The following is a 24,390-nucleotide window of genomic DNA, read 5'->3' as shown; positions in this document are numbered from 1 at the left end:
CACACACACACACACACATACACAAATATACACAAAACACAAAAATATACACAGACACACATAGACATAAACACATATATGTGCAAACACACATACACACTCCCACACATATATACACTTACACACTTCTATTATGAGTCTTTCATGACAGTTCATCAAGCAACAAAAGACTGCATTAGTAATTCATGGGCTTGTTTTGGAAGTGTGTGTGTGTGTGTTTATGTGTGTGTGTTCTTCGTCACGCTGCATGCAGAAATACAGCTGCTGTCCCACACACTCTTGTTCTCCCTCTGATTGTGTGTAAACATGGGGAAAACCTCAACATCAACCTCCTGTGTTCTGCTGATACACACATTTAATACTGTAACAGAAACCAACATACAAATAAGAGAAAACCAAACGCAGAGTTCAGTGTGTGTGTGTGTGTGTGTGTGTTCAGAGCGCTTGAACTTTGACATTTTCATCAACATGATTAACATCTGTGCTGCGCTTTCTGTAGACAATGAACACACACACACAGTTATCCACACAAACTCGCAGATACATTGATACACACACTGATCTACACACACACAGTTTCAGAGAGAAACAATTTCAGTTATCCACACACACACACACACACACACACACACACACACACACACACACACACACACACACACACACACACACACACACACACACACACACACACACACACACACACACACACACACACACACTAAGACCTGTTCTTCAGTATGATGATGCGTTTCCAACTAAAACGGAATATTACATAGGGGGTGGGGTTTCATTTTAACCCCACCCCTTATTTTTTTACTCTTAGCAAACTAATGGCTTGAGGGGCGTGGCTAAACATATTTCACCCAATCAGAGAAGAACAGCCATTCCAAAGCAGATTTTGATTAAAGACTACCAAAAACAAGCGAATCGACTGATTAATTCATTATTTAATTATTCATTATTCACATTAAGACCAACAATTCATTCCTTATCTCTACGGCTAAATGTCTTATCGCCACAGTGGAATGAACTGCCAACTATTCCAGCATATGTTTTACACAGCGGATGCCCTTTCATCACTGGGAAACACCCATACACTCTTATTTACACACACACTCATACACTACGGCTAGTTTAGTTGATTAGTTCCCCTATAGTGCATGTGTTAGGACTGCGCCCGAGCACCCAGAGGAAACCCACAAAAACACAGGGAGAACATGCAAACTCCACACAGAAACACCAATTGCACCAGCCGAGGCTCGAACCAGTGACCTTCTTGCTGTGCTACCTTAAGCCTCACTATGTGGCTAGCATCATGATCACAATCTCTCCTCACACGCAGAAAACACCTCGATGATGAAATGTTTACAGGAGTCCGCCGCCTCACAGGACCGATTTCACAGTGTTTTTATTATTGTTTGATCATGTGACACTCCTCCTGCTGCCGATTGGTCAGATCATTTAGAAGACGAATACACAAACACAGCATTTAATAAAGGAATGTCTTAGTAAATCTGAGAACATCACTCTCATAATCAAAGTCTCAGCGGTTGATCGCTATTGGTCCAGAAATGCAGCGTATTAAGGCCAGTTTTCCAGCATCGTGTATAAAACATTGTTCATAAGAGGACAAACATATCAAAACATTGATCTTTCTCTGATGATAAATGTCTTTAAAGCATCGTGTAACATGATGTAAAATGACCAGCACATGCTTGAGCGAAAGTCAAAAGTAAAGCACATTCTACTCGAGCTAGTCACGTATATTCAGACACTTTAACCCTGTGTGTGCTGGTGGGTCGTTTTCATCCACTCTGGGCTGATTTTGAGGCTTAGCTTGGCCCCAGTTTTCCCTGTTTCAGCAAATGAGATGATTTATGGAGATAAATCTCAATTTGATGCATATTTAAGGAAAATGTGTTGACATTGTTCAAAAGCTCATCATCACACAGTTCAGATTGACTCCCCTTTGGTGATGTTGCTGCTGTTTTTGACTTCCATTATAATCACATTTATTGACTGCAAAACCATGACAGCAGATCATCAAGCATTCTGGTTTCCCCTGTTGGGATTTAGAGGGGCAGTGTGTCATTTATACTGTTGATCATCAGTTGTCAGCATTAACTCTTTAGATCGGCCTGTGCTGAAAAGTTTCTGTCTGTTATATGGAGTTCAGGCCGGTTGCACCAGCAGTGTGTAAGTTAAAACATAACCTAGTTGTGACTTAAAGGGACAACTTGCACACTACTAAATATTTTTGTGTTGCAACACTGAACTCAGTTTAAACATAACGCTGTGTTCCAACCAAATATTTACGGCAGACTATGTATAAAGGGTGAAAAGAGATGACAGGGAGATTAGTTTGCATTGAGGGGCTCATGATCATAATGCACTATGACCTCTCGATACTCACAGCCTTATTCTCCTCCCAAATCTCGCATTTATTTCAGTTATGAAAGAAAAGTTTCACTTTTTTTCAAGAATGTTTTTGTGTTAAATGTACCATCAATTAAACTGAGAATCACTTCATGACTTAATGATGATCTGCTATCATGGCTTTACAGTCAATACATGTGATTATAATGGAAGTCAATGGAGCAAAAGCAGCAACAACATCACCAAAGAGGAGTCAATCTGAACAGCACACAAGGGTTAAAAAAGAGACAGAAAAACAACACTGTAACATCAGATATAAAAACAGGCGTCATTAACTAGTGGAGTTGACCAGCTGCTTGTTGTGTGTGTGTAATGTGTGTGTGTAATGTGTGTGTGTGTGTGTGTGTGTTCACTTAAGCCAGACTCCGTTGGCGAAGTTTAATTCTGGGATACAGCTGTGGAGAAAGAAAAAACAAAACATTAAAGATCATTTTGAAGGTTGTAAACAACAATAAATGTAATATTTCTCACACATTTACATCTATATTTTCCACAGCCTCCGAGAATCCAATAAGCTCCATATATTATTGACAACATATATAATGTTAGTTATTAAATACTTGATGTGTGTGACGTTTGACACACTTCATCTTTATTTACAGATACTGACATATCATTGATGCTTTTCTTGCAATGTTCTTTATGCTGTGTGTTGTTGTCACTCACCCCGAGCAGGTTTCTGGGCACGTATCCCTCCGCACCGCCGCAGCGCACCCACCACCAGTCAGTCTCCAGCTCGTCCTCTCGGCGGATCACACTCATGCAGTCACCCTCTCGGAAGGAGCACTCGTCCTCCTGCGCCGCCTCGTAGTCCCACAGCCCGTACACCACACCACGGTTCATGATGCCCATCTTCTCCTGCACACCTGAAGTGAGAAACCAACACATGTGCTATAAAGACAAGCTTAGAACAAGGGTTGCAAGATATTGGACAAATCTGACAATTTTTCTCCCTCCTGTGAATTTTTTATTGTCACACTTAAGAAGATATTTTGAAGAATGCTGAAACGGTAACCTTTGACTTTCCATAGAAGCTAGAACAAGTACTATTTGTACCCATGCACAGAGTGAATGGAGAATCTTCCCACGCTTACCGTAGAGGAACTGCGAGCACTGAGTGTATCCCTCCTCCATCTCCTCACACTTATCGGCTGCCGTCTGCATGTCGCTGTAGGTCATGGCGAACACGGCCGCTCCAGACTCCACCAGGAACTTACACACCTGCACATTATTACAGGACGCGGCGCAGTGCAGAGGAGTCCTGAAACACACACACACACACACACACACACACACAACCTTGTCAAAGCTTCATTTTCATGCAAACATGTTTGTTATTGATAACAGTCGATATTTAAACTTTATTCTCAAGTAGACGATTTAAAAAAAACCAGACAGCACAGATATAACTGTTTAGATCTTACATGAATGACTGTAATGTTATATGCATACAAAGTACCAACAACAAAGATCTACAAAACATTCTGTAGAAACAACATGCTTTCATGCTCCTCGATCTGTGCTTAAAGGTGCCCAAGTTAATGAAAAAAATATTAACAAAACAAATAACCATCATATGAAACAGTATTCACCCTCAGCAGGATTTATGATCAGTTTAATTATTAAGCATAAGAATTATGCTTCCACAATCCAAAATTAATAGTCACCTAACAGCCCCTCCCCTTAATCGGCAGCTTCTCCCCTTAACTTGCATACACTCCTTTTCAAGACGTGCCCCCTCCCCTTTCCATTATCAGCTCCTCCCCTTCTCAATTAACTCATCCCCATCAGAACACCCCAATTTAAGATCAGCCCCTCCCGTGGTCCTTTAGCTCCTCTTATTCTTTATGACCAGCCCCTCCCCTTCATTATAACCTCACCTTATTAATGACCAGCCCCTCCCCTTGTCCATTAGCCTCTCCTCTTCTCTATGACCAACCCCACCCCTTGCTCATAACCACATTCTTTTAAGCCCCTCCCCTTTTGCGTCATAACCTTCCCTTTTTATGATAAGCCCCTCCCCTTCTCCATTATAACCCCCTTCTTTATAAGTCCCTCCCCTTCTGCACTATAACCTCCCCTTCCTTATAATAAGACCCCCCTTTTTCATTATAACCTGCCCCTTCATCACCAGCCCCTCATCTTCATCATCATAACCGCATTTTTTATGATCAGCCCCTGCCCTTTTCCATTATAACCTCCCCTTCTTTATAAGCCCCTCCTCTTCTTCAATATAACATCCCCTTCTTTACGATCAGCCCCTCCTCTTCCTTATAACCGCTCCTTCTTTATGATCAGCACCTCCCCTTCTTAATTATAACCTCCCCTTCTTTATGATATGCCCCTCCCTTTCTACATAACCTTCTCTTTTTATGATAAGCCCCTCCCCTTCTCCATTATAACCGCCCTTCTTAATGATAAGCCCCTCCCCTTCATTATAACCTCCCCCTTTATGATCAGCTCCTCCTCTTGTTTATTAGCTCCACCCATTCTTTATGACCAGCTACACCCCTTCATCATCAAAACCTCATTCGTTATTATCAGCCCCTCCCCTTGACTGGCAGCTCCACCCCTTCATCATCAGTAGCCCCTCGTCTTCACCACCAACTCCTCCGTTTCTGCAGTAGCTGCTCCCCTTTTCTACTTCTGTGTATTGAACCAATAGGTACATCATCCCGGTATTCAAAAGGCACTTATTCTTTTGAGATTTGTCAGCATAAATGTACTAAATTACACTATTCAAACTACATAGATTAGTACACAAGTATGCGACACCTTATTAACTATTAGTTACTGAAGTGGAATCATGTGATTAAACAGCCTGTATGTTTTGCAGTGTGTTAAGGCGCTGCTCACCATCCGTCACTGTCGGCTGCGTTCACGTTGACTCCATACTGAACCAGGAATTTGACGATCTCTGTGTGACCCGCACACACTGCATTATGGAGCGCAGTGATGCCCTCGTCATTCGGCTGACTCGGATCCTCAACCTGTTCAAGCAAACAAACATCAGAACAGTGTCGTTAGTGTCTATGACATACTAATATCCACTCACACACACACTCTGACACTGAAGTTTAAACAGTGAAAAGAGTCTTTCCTCATATATGACCCTCTGCACCAGGTCAAACTCTCCCTCCAGCGACGAGTCCAGTAAGAGAGCCAGAGGATTGAAGCGCACCCGCATGCTGTGATCGATGCGCTCGGATCCAGATTTACGCAGGTTTGTCCTCTTGCCCTGAACACCAAACACAGACAGAGATCTGATGTTAAACACTAGCCTAGAGCGCCATCAAGCACTAGTCTACAGTGCTATCTACTGTTATAAATTAGCCTATAGCACCATCTTCTGTTAAACATTAGCCTAGAGCACCATCAAGCACAAGTCTACAGCGCCATCTACTGTTATAAATTAGCCTAGAGCGCCATCTACTGTTAAACATTAGCCTAGAGCACCATCAAGCACTAGTCTAAAGCGCCATCTACTGTTATAAACTAGCCTAGAGCGCCATCTACTGTTAAACATTAATCTAGAGTACTATCAAGCACAAGTCTACAGCGCCATCTACTGTTATAAATTAGCCTATAGCACCATCTTCTGTTAAACATTAGCCTAGAGCACCATCAAGCACAAGTCTACAGCGCCATCTACTGTTATAAATTAGCCTAGAGCGCCATCTACTGTTAAACATTAGCCTAGAGCACCATCAAGCACTAGTCTAAAGCGCCATCTACTGTTATAAACTAGCCTAGAGCGCCATCTACTGTTAAACATTAATCTAGAGTACTATCAAGCACAAGTCTACAGCGCCATCTACTGTTATAAACTAGCCTATAGCACCATCTACTGTTAAACATTAGCCTAGAGCACCATCAAACACTAGTCTATAGCGCCATCTACTGTTATAAACTTGCCTAGAGCACCATCTACTGTTAAACATTAGCCTAGAGCACCATCAAGCACAAGTCTACAGCGCTATCTACTGTTAAAAATTAGCCTAGAGCACCATCTACTGTTAAATATTAAGCTAGAGCACTATCAAGCACTAGTTTACAGTGCCATCTACTGTTATAAATTAGCCTTGAGCGCCGTCAACTGTTAAACACTAGCCTAGAGCACCACCAAGCACAAGTCTACAGCGCCATCTACTGTTATAAACTAGCCTAAAGCAATGTCTACTATTATAAACTAGCCTAGAGCACTATCAAGCACTAGTCTACAGCGCCATCTAGTGTTATAAACTAGTCCAGAGCGCCGTCTACTGTTAAACAAATTTAAGTTCTTACAGGTGGGAAGGGAACCTGTCCTGTGACCTCTGGTGGCTTCATGTTGAAGGTGTCGTCTGGATTGTCCTGCTCGGCACTGCTTGGATACGGAGGTGGAGGATACGGCGGGAAATCCTCCATGAAGCTGTCAGGAGGAGGTGGAGGTGGAGGGCTCTCCGGCTGTGGCGGTGGGATGATAATGGATGCGTCAATTTTCGGGGCCGGATGAGGAGGTGGCGGCGGAGGAACGTCTTCTGCTTCCACTTCAGGAGCGATTGGAAATTCGGGAAGTGTTTCTTCAGGCACTTCTGGGGTTTCTGCATCGTATCCCTGCGGTTTCGCTAGCGTCTCCTTCTCCTCCTCTCCAGGAGGACTTACCGTCTCCATCGCCGCCAGAGTGGTCTTCTGATACAACAGTTTCTGGATGTTGGGGCCGCCTGGGCCCTCAGGCTCTGTGATGGAGCTGCGTTTCTTAAGGGGCCGTGGGGCGTTGTAGAGTTTCTTCCGAAGCGCCTCCAGGTCCAGGTCACTCTGGTGGCGGTAAGGGTTCGAGATGAAGGGCAGCAGTTTGGTGGGACTGAGGGGTCTGGGAATGCGCTCTGTTTCTGGGGTTTCTGAAATGGGCTCTGCAGGACTGTGGTCGGTAAGGGTTTCGGAGACACTGGGGGGGTCCAAGTATGGGTTCTCAGGGTGTGGGGTTTGAGACGGCTGGCCTGCGGACGTCACTGGCTTACCGTAAACTGCAGGGACATCAGGAGAAAACAATACACTGTCAGCTGATTCATATAAATCACAAGATTGAAAAACAGGCAGGAATAAAAGGAGAAATGCTCGAAAAGATTAATGAATTCATGAGGGGATAGTTCATCCCAAATTTAAATGTTATGGTAGAACTAGCCTAGACCGCCGTCTGCTGTTTTAAACTAGCCTAGAGCGCCATCTGCTGTTATAAACTAGCCTAGAGCATCATCTGCTGTTATACACTAGCCTAGAGCGCCACCTGCTGTTATACACTAGCCAAGAGCATCATCTGCTGTTATACACTAGCCTAGAGCGCCACCTGCTGTTATACAATAGCCAAGAGCATCATCTGCTGTTATACACTAGCCTAGAGCGCCACCTGCTGTTATACACTAGCCAAGAGCATCATCTGCTGTTATACACTAGCCTAGAGCGCCACCTGCTGTTATACACTAGCCAAGAGCATCATCTGCTGTTATAAACTAGCCTAGAGCGCCACCTGCTGTTTTAAACTAGCCTAGAGTGCCACCTGCTGTTTTAAACTAGCCTAGAGCGCCATCTGCTGTTATAAACTAGCCTAGAGCGCCATCTGCTGTTATAAACTAGCCTAGAGCGCCATCTGCTGTTATAAACTAGCCTAGAGCGCCATCTGCTGTTTTAAACTAGCCTAGAGCGCCATCTGCTGTTATAAACTAGCCTAGAGCGCCATCTGCTGTTATTAACTAGCCTAGAGCGCCATCTGCTGTTATAAACTAGCCTAGAGCGCCATCTGCTGTTATAAACTAGCCTAGAGCGCCATCTGCTGTAAAAAAAAACTAGCCTAGATCTTAGCATTTGATCGAGCCTTTACTCTGGCAGAACTCTTTGGAGAACATAACTCAAGCTCCCTCACCGCTGATGAAGTGTCCGGTGCGGGTCTGTGCTCGACTCAGCGCACCCTGAATGCTCTGCTGCGTTGCTTTCCCGCTGCTGGGCTGCTGTGTGTACATGGAGTAGATGGAGCTGGCGGTCACAGTCTGCGGCTTCAGCAGCATCTGCCCGCCTGTGTCTTTGGCTCCAGGGGGATCGGGGCTGAACGGGTGCACCGTGGCCGCTGGTGGAGCCTCCAGTTTGGAGGGTAGAGTACCAGTCTGGGGGCCGGCCGGCGGCTGCGGGGATGCACTCTTCCCGGGGTAGGTGCCGGTGTTCTTCCCCAATCCCATCAGCCCTCCTGACGGAAAGTTGGCCTGTTTAGGTTTAGATGGAACTGGAGGTGGAACCTTGACTATGGTCTTCACAGCGCTCTGTGTGCAAGAAAACAAAATTATAATCTGGAGGATGTTAAGCTATAGATAAAGTATCTCAGAATAAAGCCTGACAGTAAGCAGCCTGATGTGAAGACAAGCAGAGCTGTTTAAGACTAAAGGGTTTATTTATTTTTAAACGCCATAATCGTTTATTAATTCTTTAACTAAACACAAAGCTGACAAACTATAACAGCAGTGTCTGAGTTAGTTTGAGACACACTAATTACATTATAAAATACCACTTAGGATGGATAGTATGCAAACTGGGACGCAGAAATGGTTTTCACAAAATAAATAAATGAAGCAGCCAGTGCATGTGTGTGTGTGTGTGTGTGTGTGTGGTGAAGCTCTACCTGTGCGTCTCTCACCAGGTCTTCACTGCTCTGGTTTTTCCTCAGAGCGGCTGCAGGCAGATCAGTGGACTCAAACATGGAGACGGGACGCACCCGCGGGTCTCGTTTCTGCACGTCTGTGTTATCTGTGACCAGAAGCAGAAGAGCGTGTGTTTACGCCAGCAGAGTCTATTTAACAGACAGTAAAGATGTAAAGATTTAAGAACTTTAATCCTAAAAGTGGCGTTTTGGTGACTGTCGCTTTAAATTCAAATGAGATTGTGCTCTTTTCAGAAGAGGGCGGAGCTACAAATGCCTGTGCATCAGTATAGTGACATTCTGAAAACAGCTGTGTTGTGAGTGCTGGTCAGGTGTGTGTGTGTGCTTCAGTGTGAGTGTGTGCTTGATGCTTGTATGTGGCTCCTGTCGCTTTTCATCTAAAACTCCACATCTATAATCCTTTTAGTCTATGCTGACATCATCTACAGCAGCTCAAACACTCTAATGGCTAATGGACAGGCGGCTGCTTCTCACTCAGGGCTGCTGTTTATGCTTATGAGATTGAGAGATGGGCACTAGTGGGCGGGGCTTTCCCCCTTAGATGACACGTACAAAGGGAAAATGTCAATCAAAGTGATTCTGCAGACACACAACTGTGCATAACATTGGTATTGAGAAACAGCCTATAATATTCTTGAATGTTTCCTGGGTTACTGCTGTAAACAATGCATCTTAAATGATTAGACTCGTCACATATTTATATTATTTATATATATGTTCATCAGCTCACAGTTCATCCAGTGGTGCGAGTGTAGAAACTGACCTTGGCTCTTCGATGCCTGGCTCACCATGCGCGGCAGGCTGGACGTCACGTGATTATTGCCGGATTTCGCATTCGCCAAACTCCAGTTCGCCAACTTCGAGGATGCTTTTCCTGAGTGCAAACCTGCAGAAGGAGTTTCAGGATTATTCCGATGATAACAGCACAGGTAAACAGTTTCTTAAAATCCCTGTGGAATTAAAATGTGTACATGTGAATACCAGTATGTCTTATATGTGTGCTCCAAGTGTGCAGTTTTTTTTTAATGTTTGACATGATCTCAACAGAAAAATGAAGAGGGTGGGACATTTAGGAGCTCCTCCCCTTAAAAAAAAAAAGCACAGCCAATAGCGTTTCCTTTTCTCACAGCTCTGCCAGTGAGAGTAGTTGAGCTCAAGTACATCAAAAAAGCAACCAATGAGAAGTAGGGGGCGGGGCATGCCAAACACTAGAGAGCATATGATTGGTCAGAAGATTTGATGAGAAACTGAAATATGACACGACGACAAAAACAAAATCATTGTCGGTGCCAATAGCCTAGTGGTTAAGTGCGCCGACATATAGCACCATGGTGCTCACGGCGACCCGGGTTCGAGTCCCGGCTCGAGGTCCTATGCCAACCCTTCCCCTCTCTCTGGTCCTAATACTTTCCTGTCTGTCCTCCACTATCCTATCCCAATAAAAGGTGAAAAACCCCTAAAAACATAATTATAAAAAAATAAAATAAAATCATTGATCAATTTAGGCGGATAAACTGCAAACACTGGATGTTTATTTCATTTTATATTTTCTAAACAAATGCTGTCAGTTTTGGAGCACACTAGATATTCTTAAAACTAACAGAAACATCTAACATTTTTTATTTCATTTTCACGGGACCTTTAAATCCTTAAATTCTGCTTTTGAAATGTAAGATTTTTTAAGAGCTCGTGGACAGCCTGTAATAATTCTGTAATTAATAATAAGCTCCTCATCAATGACAGCATGCGTTGTTTAGACTGTACATTAGAGATCTTCAGACCTGCTCCAGGCTGAGCGCTCCTGTCCTGATGCCCTGCTGTTGCTGTGAATTCTGGGTAATTGTGTTTGATGGGCAGGTCTTGTCTGTCGGGGCCTCTGGGCATCGTGGAGGACTGGATATAAGGGCCGACCGCTGCTACACGAGACCCTGGCGTCTGCGGGGGCGCCTGGCCGTCTGGAGGCAGCTGGAAACATCAGAAACTACATCAGGAGACAATCTGGGAAAAAACTAAAACAATATGAAATATCCTGCTGTATATAGAGTGCTCGGCATAGAGGACTTCACTCCACACAGATCTCTATTAAAATATTAATAATACAGTTTGTTTAAATGCACTATAATAAATTGGCTATATTCACTGAGAAATAGATAAAACTATATATATATATATATATATATATATATATATATATATATATATATATATATATATATATATATATATATATATATATATATATATACACAAACAAATACATTTAAAGGTAAAAATAAAGGTAAAATTTACTAACAGTCATATATAATGTTTGTGGCTAGTAGCCATCTAATAACCAGGATAATGTACATCCAGCTGGTTATGATTGCAGAATAAACCCTTCAGGGATATAAAACGGCTGCTGATAAACCTTAGAAGATAGGGCAGTGAGGCCCTCAAGCCAAAACATCCGACTGTAAGCACTCACAGGAAGGTTCTCCTTCTGCTGTAGAGCAGCTTTCTTCTTCCACAAGCGCTCGCGCAGCTCACTGACACGTTTGTCCATGTTAGCCACCTCCTGGTTCCTCTTGTTCAGGTTCTCGCGCTGCTGCTGCAGTTTAGCGTTCTGCTCCACGTTCAGGTTTTTCCGCATCTGATGAACAAACACAGGTGATCTGTGGAGTAGGGCTGGCAATATGTCTGAAAACCTACATTCATATTTCCTTCTTAAATAGAAGCAAAATTATAATGCTGCGTCCACACCAGACGCGGAACGCACGTCAAGCGCGAGTGATTTACATGTTAAGTCAATGCAAACACATGAATAGAGATCCTGCGGCACGATATGTACGAATGCCGCTGTGCGAATGCCGCGATATGCGTGAATTGAGCGTTTGACGCGCTTAACAATTGCTGGAGTTTGAAAATCTGAACTTTAGCGGACATTCGCGCCACGTTAACCAATCAGGAGCTTGCTCTTGTGGTGGCGTGATTGTGACGTATCGCCTGTTGTCGGTGTCCCGGGGGAAATCCTCCAGCTGACACCAACAAAAAGTTCATCAAACTGGGCTGGGCTCAGTCAGAAGCACCGCTGAAAGCCTCCGTCATCCAGGTTCAGTTTCTGGAGGAGTTTATAAGCTCACCGAGCTGGATGCACCCCGGAAATAATGTAGTGGTCTCAGACACGGCCCTAAATGTATTTACGCTTTTTTTCAGCCTTCATAAAGCACATAAACACTGTTATTTTCTTCATAAAATCCATGTTAGTCATTTAGCAACGAAGCTAGAGTCACCGAGCAGACAGAAGCCCTGCCAATCACGCGAATCCGCGTCTGTTCTGAAGCGGGGTTTGACGCGCGAATGAAGCGGGGTTTGACGCGCGAATGAAGCGGGGTTTGACGCGCGAGTAATCTCAAATGTTCACGCAGCTATTTACGCGCAAACGCTCCGCGTCTGGTGTGAGCACAGCATCATTATATTCATATTCTAAAGGCAATATTTCATGGTTATAGGACAAAGTACTGTATTGTCTGTTATGCCCACAAGAGGGTGCAAATGAAGCAGAATATGTAAAAGAAATATTTATTAGAAATTAAATGACCATCATTTTTTAAAGTGCATAACCTTTCAAACAACTGCTCTTACACTAAATATAATTCAATTAAAACTTCACACGCAGGTTTTTTTTTTTTGCATTTAAATGTGCATTTTTTTAATTTTCAAAACTGTACATATGGTGGACATATAACTGGATCACACTGAGGTCAGAACTGGAACATTTCACAGCTGAAATGACCACCTCTGACTGTGTCTGGAATGCAGAATGAGTAAACACAAACAAATTCAGTCAGTCAAGTCATCATTATGTCTTGTGGGCCTATTGAAATGCCATAAATTGTACATTCAAATGTGCTTTTTTTAATTTGACAATTTGAAACTCGATTATTTTCTTCAGACGGGCTGAGTGGAGGTTTACCTGCAGCTCCCTGTAGAGTCTGTCCAGCTCGGCCACAGAGCTGTGATTACTGTTCATGGCATCCATCTGTCCGCTCTTCAGCGTCTCCAGCTGTTTGCTCAGCTCCTCCACTTTAGCCACAGCCACCACCAGCTCCTTCTGCTTCTGATGGAGGAGATTATTCATCTGCTCCACCTGCTCAACTACACAATCACAGCAAAAACTCCCTTACTTTTGACTCAATATTTCGAAAAACAAGACAATATGTTTGCTTGCCCAAAAAAAAAACGCTTCTTGATCTGTATTAGAATCGAGACACAAGCTCTAAGTAAGAAGAGTGTTTTTGCAGTGTGGATACGCAGTTTCCGCTCACCCAGTTTCCCGTTGCTGAGTCTCTTCTGCTCCACCTGCCCCTTCAGGGCACGCACCATCTTCAGCTGCGCCTCCTGCTGCTCCAGCGTCTCCCGCAGCTGAAGGAGCTTCTTCTGCTCTGAGGAGCTCTGGGCCTGCCTCTGCTCCTGCTGCTGGAGGTAACGCAGACGCTGCTCCTGCACAACACACACACACACACACAGATCACTCAGAAATTAGAAGAGAAGCTGGTGCGCTTCTCGCTGCCCTTCTGAGACCAAGACAGCAAGTGTGTGTGATTATTCAACTCCCAACAAGAAGAAGCACATCCAGCAAGAGGAACTGTGGACGCCAGAGGAGGCTGTCTGATAGGAATGTCCGGCTGATAACCCTGATCCACTCAGAACACATCAGAGCACAGCTGCCCGACTCACTGCAGAACTGTTGGTCTGGATCTCCACTGGGCCAATATAGAAATATGCAAAAGGAGGCCCTTCACCATAGGGATGCATTACTGTGCTCTAAAACCAGGCTTTTATTTTCACTGTCCAAACCCTATATATATATATATATATGCATGCATGTATAAATAAATAAATATTTTTTAATTAACATCTCTCTCTCTCCTTCAGTGGTGTTTTCTGAGGTCTCTTTACCTTGGTGGACAGCAGCTGCTGCTGAGAGTCGATCTGACGCTGCTGTCGAGACGCCATCTCCTGCAGCTCTGCTAGAGTCATGTCCATCCACGGCCCGTTCACCTGAACACACACACACACACACACACACACACACACACACACACACACACACACACACACACACACACACACACACAGACACACACAGAGACACACACAGAGACACACACGCTGTGCTCAGTCTGTGCACTTCCTGTTCCTCCAGCCTGCATTCCTCTCATATTTACAGTCTGATATGCAGGAGCTCATCACTTAACAGATGGATAATGTTTCAACAGAAAACAGCAGTCAAACACACCCCGTTCTCCAGGCGTCTGTCTGCAGGTTTCTTCACACCGTTCCTCTTCTGAGTCCTGGAGTCTGAACACACACACATTACTTAGTACAGCAGGGCAGGGTTCAACCGATACAATACAGATAATGGTGGAACAAATAACACACTGAATATAAAATCTAAATACCCAGACTAAGGTTGGCATGACAACACAAGCGTACGCTAACTTTTATAAGCAGCACACATACACAAGATATTACTAAGATGTAGTCACTGACTTCAATCTATAATATCTGACTAATATCTGACTATATTTGGTCCATGCTCATAATCACAAACTTCACTGAACTTTCTGACATGGCCAATACCATGAGCACCTGCAAACAATGCATCATCCCATAATGCTAATATAACAAATCTAATATAACATTTGTAATATTACAAACATACTAATATAAAAAGAACAATTGATCATTTTTCTAACCCCGTTGTCAGATTATTTTGCTTGTTTTAAGAAAAAAACTCACTTGATTTTGACTCATTTCTGAAAACAAGACTATATTTTGACAAGACAATCTGTTTACATGGTTGACTCTTTATCAGAGTATTGTCTTAATCATATCACAATTGGAGTATTGGGGTGCATTAGGGTTGTGCTGATTAACAATAGTATCATGTATTAATAATAGGCAAACATATCACAGAAACCTGAGGCCTATGACTATTTAAAAGGCAATATTTAGCTAATTTTGCATTATTGTCAGCCTGTTTTCATTTCATTATTAAATAAATTGCTATTACTATCATCATCATTATTATTATTATTATTAATAATACATGAGAGCACAGTGATTTACATTGATTTTAATTTTTAGAGATGTATGATGAAAATGAAGTAGATGATTAAATGAGTGTAAAATCAGTCAAAAGTTTGTTAAATATGTTTAGAAATGATTAAATAAATGAGCAAATGACTATGCTGTTAGCTAATTTTGCATTATTGCCTACCTATGGCATGTTTTAACTTCATTATTGAATAAAATTACTATCATTATTGTTATTATTATTTTTAATAATAATATATAAGAGCACAGTAATTTGCATTGATTTGAGTTATTTTCCAAAATAAAGCATAATGAAAATGAAGCAGATGATTAAATTAGTGTAAAATCAGTTGAACGATTAAATAAATGGCCAAATAAGTAAACATGACTATGGCACTAGCTCATTTTGCTTTAATGTAGACCTATTAGATGTTTTAACTTCATTATTGAACAAAATTACTATCATTATTATTATTAATAATAATATATAAGAGCACAGTAATTTGTATTGATTTGTATTTTGCACTGTCGTTATATTTGCACTGTCTGTATTTTGTACTGTCTGGAGCCAGCACCTCTGCTTTTCACTCATTATAGCACACGTGCTGCGGATGATGTGACAATAAAAGTGGTTTGATTTGATCTGAGTTATTTTCCAAGATAAAGCATAATGAAAATAAAACCAATAATTAAATTAGTGAAAAATCAGTTGCTAAATTAGTTTGAAAATTATTAAATCAATGTGGTAAATATTAAACATAACATTGCTGTCCACTCATGCGATAGTAGCATCAATCTTACAGGAAGACAATATATGGTGATCTGATAATTCCGTATACACTACTCTCCATGTAAACATACTGACGGTTTCCCTCTATTTCCCCAGCACTAAATACCACGGTAAACACCTGAGGGTTGGCTGGCGGCTCTGCCATGCCGCAGAAAGAAGCGAACCTCTGGCCGCTGCTGACCCCACTGCAGCAGCAGATCCATCATCTTCTCATTCTCACCGACCACTCGCTCTGAAAACACACAGAATCACACACACACACATTTAACTGACAAAACACACTTGTCCTGTCAATACACTGCAAAAATGCCTTGTTTCTAGTGCAAATACATACAAACTTATAAATCAAGAAGCATTTTCTAGACAAGCAACAAATGTAGTCTTTTTTAGAAATAATGAAGTGAGTTTTCATTAAAACAAGCTAAATAATCTGACAATGGAGGAAGGGAAATAATCTAGTTTTCCCTTTTGGACATAGCATTATTTCTTTTACCCTATCAGCAGATTATTGTGCTTGTTTAAAGGAGAAACTCACTTAATTTTGACATTTTATTTCTGAAAACAAGACAATATTTTGTGCTTGTCTAGAAAAGGCTGCATGATTTAAGAGTCTTTACATATTTGGACTAGAAATAAGACCAAAACTAGAATGCTGATGATACAAAGGGCAACGTTTTGAGCAATGATGCTAGGCATCTTTGGGAAATGATGCCATTGATGGGCAACCAGGTGAGACACAGGGTAACTAATTAGGGGAATGGCTTACTTAGACAATATTATTGCCTATTATTTTTGCCCTGTGTATCATCAGCATAAGACAGAAAAGCCTGTTTTGTGGTGTTTCTGACCTGATCCTCTCCACACTTCACTCAGATAGCAGCTGCTGTTTTCTCCCGGCTCCCGGCAGAGCTGCAGCACGTCTGCACACACCGTCTCTGCAGTGATCGGCACCTCGCTGAAGTGCTGGTCATTATTGCTGAGGTACACCGTCAGGAACATCTGCGCACACGCATACAAACACACAGTTGCTTTTGTGAATTGTGGGGACATTACATAGGTTTGCATTGTTTATCTACTGTACAAACTGTATTCTGTATTGCACTAACCCCATCCTACCCCTAAACCCAACCCTCACAGGAAACTGGACAGTTTTGCTTTCTGAACACACACAAAACCAAACAAACACATGTTTTTATTTAGACTTTTAAGCTGGGTTTCCATCAACCTTTGTTAATGCACATTATGAAGTATCTCATGATTAACGAGTGTTATAAATGTCAACTTTAGAATAAAAATCCTTTAAGGACTTGTTTTAAGAACAAACATATTTTTTTACATATTATCTGTAAAAACAAGGCCATATACTTTTACTTTTCTACGAAATGCTGCTTAATATAAGAGTTTTTTTTTTTTTTGGATATTTGGACTGGAAACAAGACAAAAACTCTAAGAAACGTATTTTTTTGCAGAGAGAACAATTCTGATTAAATTCATACAGTCGTTACAAGGTCACTCATAGAGTAGTGATTTCCTATAAAGCAGTGGTCACCAAACTTGTTCCTGGAGGGCCGGTGTCCTGCAGATTTTAGCTCCAACCCTAATCAAACACACCTGAACAAGCTAATCAAGGTCTCACTAGGTATACTTGAAACATCCAGGCAGGTGTGTTGAGGCAAGTTGGAGCTAAACCCTGCAGGGACACCGGCCCTCCAGGACCAGGATTGGTGACTCCTGCTATAAAGTATATAAACAACCTGATCAGTTGTGGACCAGTGTGTTTTCTGTATATCCCCATCAGACCCTCATGAAATCTGATTCTGTGCCCGCAGAAAACTCAGCAGATTTACGCAGAACCTGTCATTTGCTCTATTTATTTACTCATGTAAATGTTTGTTAATATACATACACATTTATTCCGTTTTTTAAGACATTTATTCCAGATATATTACTGATTAACATGCAAATATTTATGTTATTTGGGTACAATATAAATCACAAAGAAATGTTTCTGTCTTCTAGTAGATGTATTATATAAGGCACCTGCTGATTATCAAAACTCAAAATGCAATTCATTATAAAGATTAATTGGTATTTTAAATGTTATCTATGCTTTCAGGTCCTATACTTACAAAATTAGTCTACATAAATACAATGTTGATTAATTTATTATGTGCAAAATTGCACAAAAATACTATGTCTGGGCCTGCTTATTGAGTAGATAGATAGATAGATAGATAGATAGATAGATAGATAGATAGATAGATAGATAGATAGATAGATAGATAGATAGATAGATAGATAGATAGATAGATAGATAGATAGATAGACAGACAGACAGACAGACAGATAGATAGATAGATAGATAGATAGATAGATAGATAGATATTATTTGATTATCGATACAAGCTTAAAATGAAATTGCCAAGACTTTAAAGTACTTACAGTAGTAATAATCAGGTTTTTATCTTAAAAATGAGCATTGGAGACAACATTAGCACTATTTAACACTGAACAATGTTTTAAAATTGACTTTATTAGTCATTGGCTGTTAATATGATTTCACTATTTAGAATTTCTTTTGTGAAATGATATTTTTAAGGAGAAAGTCCGAATGTGCGAATATAAAACTAAACTGATCTCAATATTACTGTACACACGGTCCTGTCTGAGATCCCCGAGTATCGATGATCATTAAATCAAACCTTAATACAAAACTCACAGGTATGATGACTGGCAAAATTACACTTAACGTTAAACACTCTAATTATTAAATAAGCAAAGCCTGATTCTGATTTTTACACAATTAATATTACAATCTTGCGTATTATTCAAACGAGTAACTTATCCGTCAACAAACTATCATCACTTACAGGCATCATCTTCGCGTCGCTCCAGAAAACGTCAACAGGAGTTATAATATCCGACTTTCACTGGTTTGGTGAAGGTATTAGACGGGATGTTAATCAAAAAACGCCATTCTTGTGTGAAACAAAACAAGTCCCGAAACTGTGACGTCAGAGGCCTTCCCAAACTTTCCTTCCGCCAGAGTTTTGGTTAGTCGACAGATGACGAATATCGACGTGTGTTTATTTATATGTTGAAAGTGTTCGATCAAGATTGATAAAAAGATTAATATTATTTCTTTCTCCTCTGTTGTTTTTCTCTGACTCCCTGCTGTCGGAAGGAGGACGCCTGTTGCTGAGAGGCGAGTGACGACACGGAGACTCTTCCCTGGATTGCTGCAAGACGGGATACAGCTGCTGCCGGAAGTTAACGAGAATTATTTACATTATTCATTAAATCACCCATTAAATTTTATTTTATTGTCTACTCCTGTCCCAATCTTAACCCCAACCATCACAGTATTGTAAAAACAGTGATTATACCTAGTATTATTAATTAATTTATTAAATTACCCTTTACAAAGTATTGTATTAACGTCTACTCTTACCCCAACTCTCACACTAATGTAAAAATATTAATTAATGCTGTACAGTGTCAGAAATATTATGCCTTATTGATGTGAGTATCCGCAGCTGTATCCCATTTAGATTTACCTCTTCCCTGCCTCTGGAAAAAACGGGACAAGATGGCGGCTCTTTCTCTCACTTCTACGCTCACGAAATCTTCGTGTTTTTGTGTCAAATACATGTGTAATATTCAGTTATGTAAAATAAAATGATGAAAGTAAGCTAACAGGAAAAGATAAGCTTTACAAAACTTTAATCAGCTGAACCACCTGATGCGCTGGATGATAATGAAGCGCTCACTGAGGACACCCGGCGGTGGAGTGTGCAAATACAGCGAGGAAATCACTCACTTTCCACTGTAGTTGATTTTACATTTTAGTGAATTTCTCTGAGACTGTTTGTATCACAATTATAAGTATATATGTTCGGTACAGAGCGAATTTAGAGGTTTTCAAAAATACCAAATGTTAGGACGTTTCACAATGGAAACTTGATGTACTTGGTCTTAAAAATGGCTAACATAAAGAGCAGATTGTCATCATTCACTCATTGTTCTGAACGAGTTTGAGTTTCTTTCCTCTGCTGAACACAAAATATATTTTGAAGAATGTTAGAAATTTCATTATCATTTGTTTAAAACTACCAGTGTTGGGTAAGTTACTTTTAAAAAGTAATAGATTACAAATTGACCAGTGCTGTAAAATTGTAAGCAGATTACATTACTAATTACTTCATGTAAATAGTTATCAGATTACTGATTACGTTACTTTGAAGTTACTTTTAAAACATAAAATACACTAATAAAAATACAAAATAAACGGCAGCTCTTTCAGTAATTTAATAGGCCTATTGACTGAGAACAGCTCGACACACAAGACTTAAAGAGTTCAGCCAAAACTTAAAATTCTCTCTTTTAAAAACATCTTGTCAGATATTTTAATTGAAAAAAGACAATTGTAATATAGGGAATTTTGCGAAAATGTAACCCATGCAACACACACAACACACACACACACACACACACACACACACACACACACACACACACACACACACACACACACACCAAATTCCAAAACAATTACCTCCACATTTAATTTGGTAAGATTATTCATTCATTCATTTTCCTTTCTCAGTCCCTTTATTAATCTGGGGTCACCACAGCAGAATGAACCGCCAACTTATCCAGCATAAGTTTTACGCAGCAGATGCCCTTCCAGCTGCAACCCCTCTCTTGGAAACATCCATACACACTCATTCACACTGATACACTACGAACAATTTCGCCTACCCAATTCACCTGTACCACATGTTTTTGGGGGAAACCCACATCAACAAGGGGAGAACATGCAAACTCCACACAGACACGCCAACTGACCCGGCCGAGGCTCAAACCAGCAACCTTCTTCAGTGAGGCGACAGCACTACCTACTGCGCCACTGCCTCGCCCCTGTATAAGATTAATGTTTTATAAAAATATCATTTACATACATTTTTGTATTTTAAAGAAACTTTACAACCAACAGGTGTCGACAAATAACCTAATTAAGAGTTACTGAATCATTTACTCAACCGATTCATGTGACGCGTCCGATTCATTTAGTACTAACAGTTCCGAAATTCACTTCTGATTTGGCTCTGTTTACTTTTATCACTCAAATAGAGCAAACAACTTATTTTTAGAATTGTATTCATGAAATGTAGGTCACTTAAATTAAAATTCCAAGTGCTAGTATGACGTACTAATGCCGATTGGTCAATTGTTCAATTGAGTCGATTCAATGAATCATTTGAATGGGTTGGGGACATCGGTTTGTGGGTCTGTAATCACTTGATGGAGTAAATCAATAACGCCAAATTAACGCTAATTACGAAAGAAGCAAAATAGTAAAATATTGTCCAAAATCAACTCAAAACGATCGTTAAATGGATTTGCAGTGATTACAGCGATGTTTATCAGGATACAACCTGCAGCTGCGACTCAGGTAACGCGAAATATCGCGATAAGCACACACAGAAATGTCAATGTTTAGAAATGCGCCATTAAATGTCACACTATTGAAACAAAGACTATAGAATACTAAAGGGAACTTTGATTGAAAGTACCATGATTTGTTTATTTTTTGACAGGCCATTTTGAAATAATGAATTGAGGAAAATATCATGAATTCGCTAGCCTACATTAATTTCTGACAGTTTGGTATTAATGATTACTAATGTTTTTATTACAGTCATGTATTAAACATGCCAGTGTTTACGGAGCAAATGTAAATGTGCCAGATGTTTGTCATTTGCAGTAACTGCAGACCAAATAGGCCTATCTGTTTTCTTGGAAGCAACCTTGCTATGTAACTGGTGTTTTGCTAAATCTACACTCTTAAGTATCTTCAAAGCCTGATGTTGTTTATTTATTTGTTTGTTTGACAAGACTAGCCATATCACATCCACAGTGATTGTGTTTTCTGCTTAGCATTAATAAAGCCACAACAACAATATTTATCTATTTTGGCACCTGTCTCTTATCATAGCCATTTGCACAATTTACATTATACATGTACAACTGTACACTACACAAGCGCAGATGTTCATTGGGTCTTGAGGTTAAAATAATTCCTCCTCAGCTGTAATCAGAACCACAATTTACTCGAGCGACTTGCCAAAAAAAGCCATAATAAAACTCATGCATCTACACATTTGCTGGAACTGAGGACTAAACAGAAATCTAGTGTGGTAGAAGGCGAATAGAGGAGGTGAGCTCAAGGTTAACTCTATTCACAGGAAAAGCTGGAATATATTGCAAAACTACCGTTATCACGATTATAGTATTTGCAACATATTGCAGACGGGTGGAAAAATACATATAAAATCTAAAATAATTAAATAAAATAAAAAATTGTATCAAAATAAAAATTTTTTTAAATTGAATTAATTTTTAAAAATTAAAATAAATAAAAAAGTAAAATAAATAAAACATGTAAATAAATAATAATAAATTAATTAATACAAATAATATAAAAATAAAAAATAAATTAAATTAAAAAATAAATTAAAATTAGAAAATTAAATAAAAAAGTTAATAAAAATGTTAATAAATTTAAAAATTAAATAAATTGAAATAAAATAATTAATAAAAAAATAATAACAATTAAAATAAATAATTAATAAACATAAAAAATTAAATTAATATATAAAACAAACTAAATAAATAAATAAATGACAAGTTTTCACTTATAGTGTTACAAAAACTAAATTGCTGTATTCAAAATTGCACCTTAGACCCTCATTCACTATACCCTACATTAGTCCACTAATATAGTCCACTTGAAGGAGTGAATGAAGCAAGTGAATTGGAGCACTACTGAGTATTGTGTGTCTGAATACTCGACAACTTCTGCGTCAATCAGAAAAGTGCTGTTTATTTCATTTGCATCTTTGCTTCTGTGCATTTATCTATGCTTGTAATTAGATTATTATGTGTTATGCAGAACAATCCTAATTAGCATAAAATTATAAATTCTTTCCCCCAGAAAAAAATTAAATTCAAGCCATAAAGTTAAATTATCGTAAAATATCTTGCAGAAAAATTAGACTAGATATTCTTCAAGACACTAGTGTTCAGCTTAAAGTGACATGTAAAGGCTTCACTAGGGTAATTAGGGTAAAGTTAGGGTAATTAGGCAAGTCATTGTATAACAGTGGTTTGTTCTGGAGACAATCCAACACTAATATTGCTGAAGGGGCCAATAATATTGAGCTTAACATGACTTTAACACTATTAAAAAACTGCTTTTATTCTAGCTCAAATAAAACAAATAAGACTTTCTCCAGAAGAACAAATATTAGAGGAAACACTGTGAACAATGCTTGCTCTGTTAAGCATCATTTGGGAAATAATCCACATAAAATATTGCAAATACTTTTGCCCTCAGCTGTAAGTCTAAACAAACTTTTGGCAGAGTTGCAGTTTATTGTCCTCCACAAGGGGGAGCAGTGAAAGAGTGTGCACTAAAGCAAGTACGGAGAAGTCTTTTCAGCTTTTCAGCATCTCCTTTTGTCCAGAAAGGCCTTTCATTAAGACGGATGCATTGTCGTTGGTTTTGTTGCTGACACGTTACGCTGGATGCATAATGTGCATGATCTGTCAGGATGTCTATTCATTGCATGTTCTTTACATTGCAAAAAACGTCTTGTTTGCATATGACGCACATAACGCCATCAAATATGTTTGGAATGCATTATCTTGTAACAGGCTTGACGCTTAAAGGGGCAGTTCACCTTATTTATTTACTCTTCCTCAAGTGTTTCCAAACTTTTATGAGATTCTGTCTTCTGTTTTACCTCAAAGAAGATATTTTAAAGAATGTTGGAAACCTGTAACCATTGTCTTGCATAATAGGAAAAACAAATACTATGAAAGTCAATGGTTACCAGTTTTCAGCATTTTTCTAAATATCTTTTACTGTGTGTTTTACAAAAGAAAGAAACTCATAAAGGTTTGGGCTAAGCAAAGGTTGAGTAAACAGAATTTTCATTTATGAGTATTATTATTTATTTCAGTGTATTTCAGGGTATCTTAGATTAAATATATGCAATTAAACATTTTACTAGTGTATTTTCAATATTGCTGCAAACAAGATAATATGCATTCAATTCACAGATTGACACTGCAAAAATGTCTTTGCTTCATTCCATTTTGACTCATTATTTCTGAAAACTAAACAATATTTTAAACTTGTCCAGAAAATTCTTCTTGATTTAAGAATCTTTAGAAATTTGGACTAGAAACTGCATTGTTTTGATGTAAGAAAGTATAGCTTTGTCAAAAATGTTAGCTGTTTATAATATACTGTAATTAATTGAGAATACATTGGTAATAAAATGACGATAGAAACATTTTTTACCCCTATTATTAAAGTGCACACACATTA

At 39.7% G+C, this 24,390-nt stretch overlaps 1 protein-coding gene across 3 annotated transcripts; it reads right to left on the bottom strand.

Annotated features, from left to right (window-relative positions):
• Positions 1 to 1,394: 1,394 nt before the first annotated feature.
• On the bottom strand, positions 1,395 to 19,214 carry tp53bp2a (tumor protein p53 binding protein, 2a). Of its 3 annotated transcripts, none has more exons than XM_068212831.2 (18): positions 18,863 to 19,214; positions 16,841 to 16,991; positions 16,111 to 16,224; positions 14,403 to 14,464; positions 14,063 to 14,164; positions 13,429 to 13,603; positions 13,077 to 13,258; positions 11,589 to 11,753; positions 10,906 to 11,089; positions 9,888 to 10,010; positions 9,086 to 9,210; positions 8,339 to 8,729; positions 6,727 to 7,445; positions 5,542 to 5,677; positions 5,296 to 5,431; positions 3,534 to 3,700; positions 3,106 to 3,305; positions 1,395 to 2,834 (listed from the first exon to the last, which is right to left on the bottom strand). In XM_068212831.2, exons 1-18 carry the CDS (start codon positions 18,869 to 18,871, stop codon positions 2,793 to 2,795), a joined length of 3,183 nt encoding a protein of 1,060 aa, XP_068068932.1. In that variant the 5' UTR covers positions 18,872 to 19,214; the 3' UTR covers positions 1,395 to 2,792.
• Positions 19,215 to 24,390: the final 5,176 nt, after the last annotated feature.

Source organism: Danio rerio, chromosome 13 (assembly GCF_049306965.1).
Source record: "Danio rerio strain Tuebingen ecotype United States chromosome 13, GRCz12tu, whole genome shotgun sequence".
Lineage (NCBI taxonomy): Eukaryota > Metazoa > Chordata > Actinopteri > Cypriniformes > Danionidae > Danio > Danio rerio.
This window is presented reverse-complemented; position numbering and strand designations above follow the sequence as displayed.

What these genes read in the sequence shown, in the direction of transcription:
- tp53bp2a (XM_068212831.2), bottom strand. An exon ending in GACTCTACAGGGAGCTGCAG is followed by an intron (nt 11,754 to 13,076) that starts GTAAACCTCCAC and finishes TTTGTTCATCAG; the next exon opens with ATGCGGAAAAACCTGAACGT. An exon ending in AGCAGAAGGAGAACCTTCCT is followed by an intron (nt 11,090 to 11,588) that starts GTGAGTGCTTAC and finishes TGATGTTTCCAG; the next exon opens with CTGCCTCCAGACGGCCAGGC.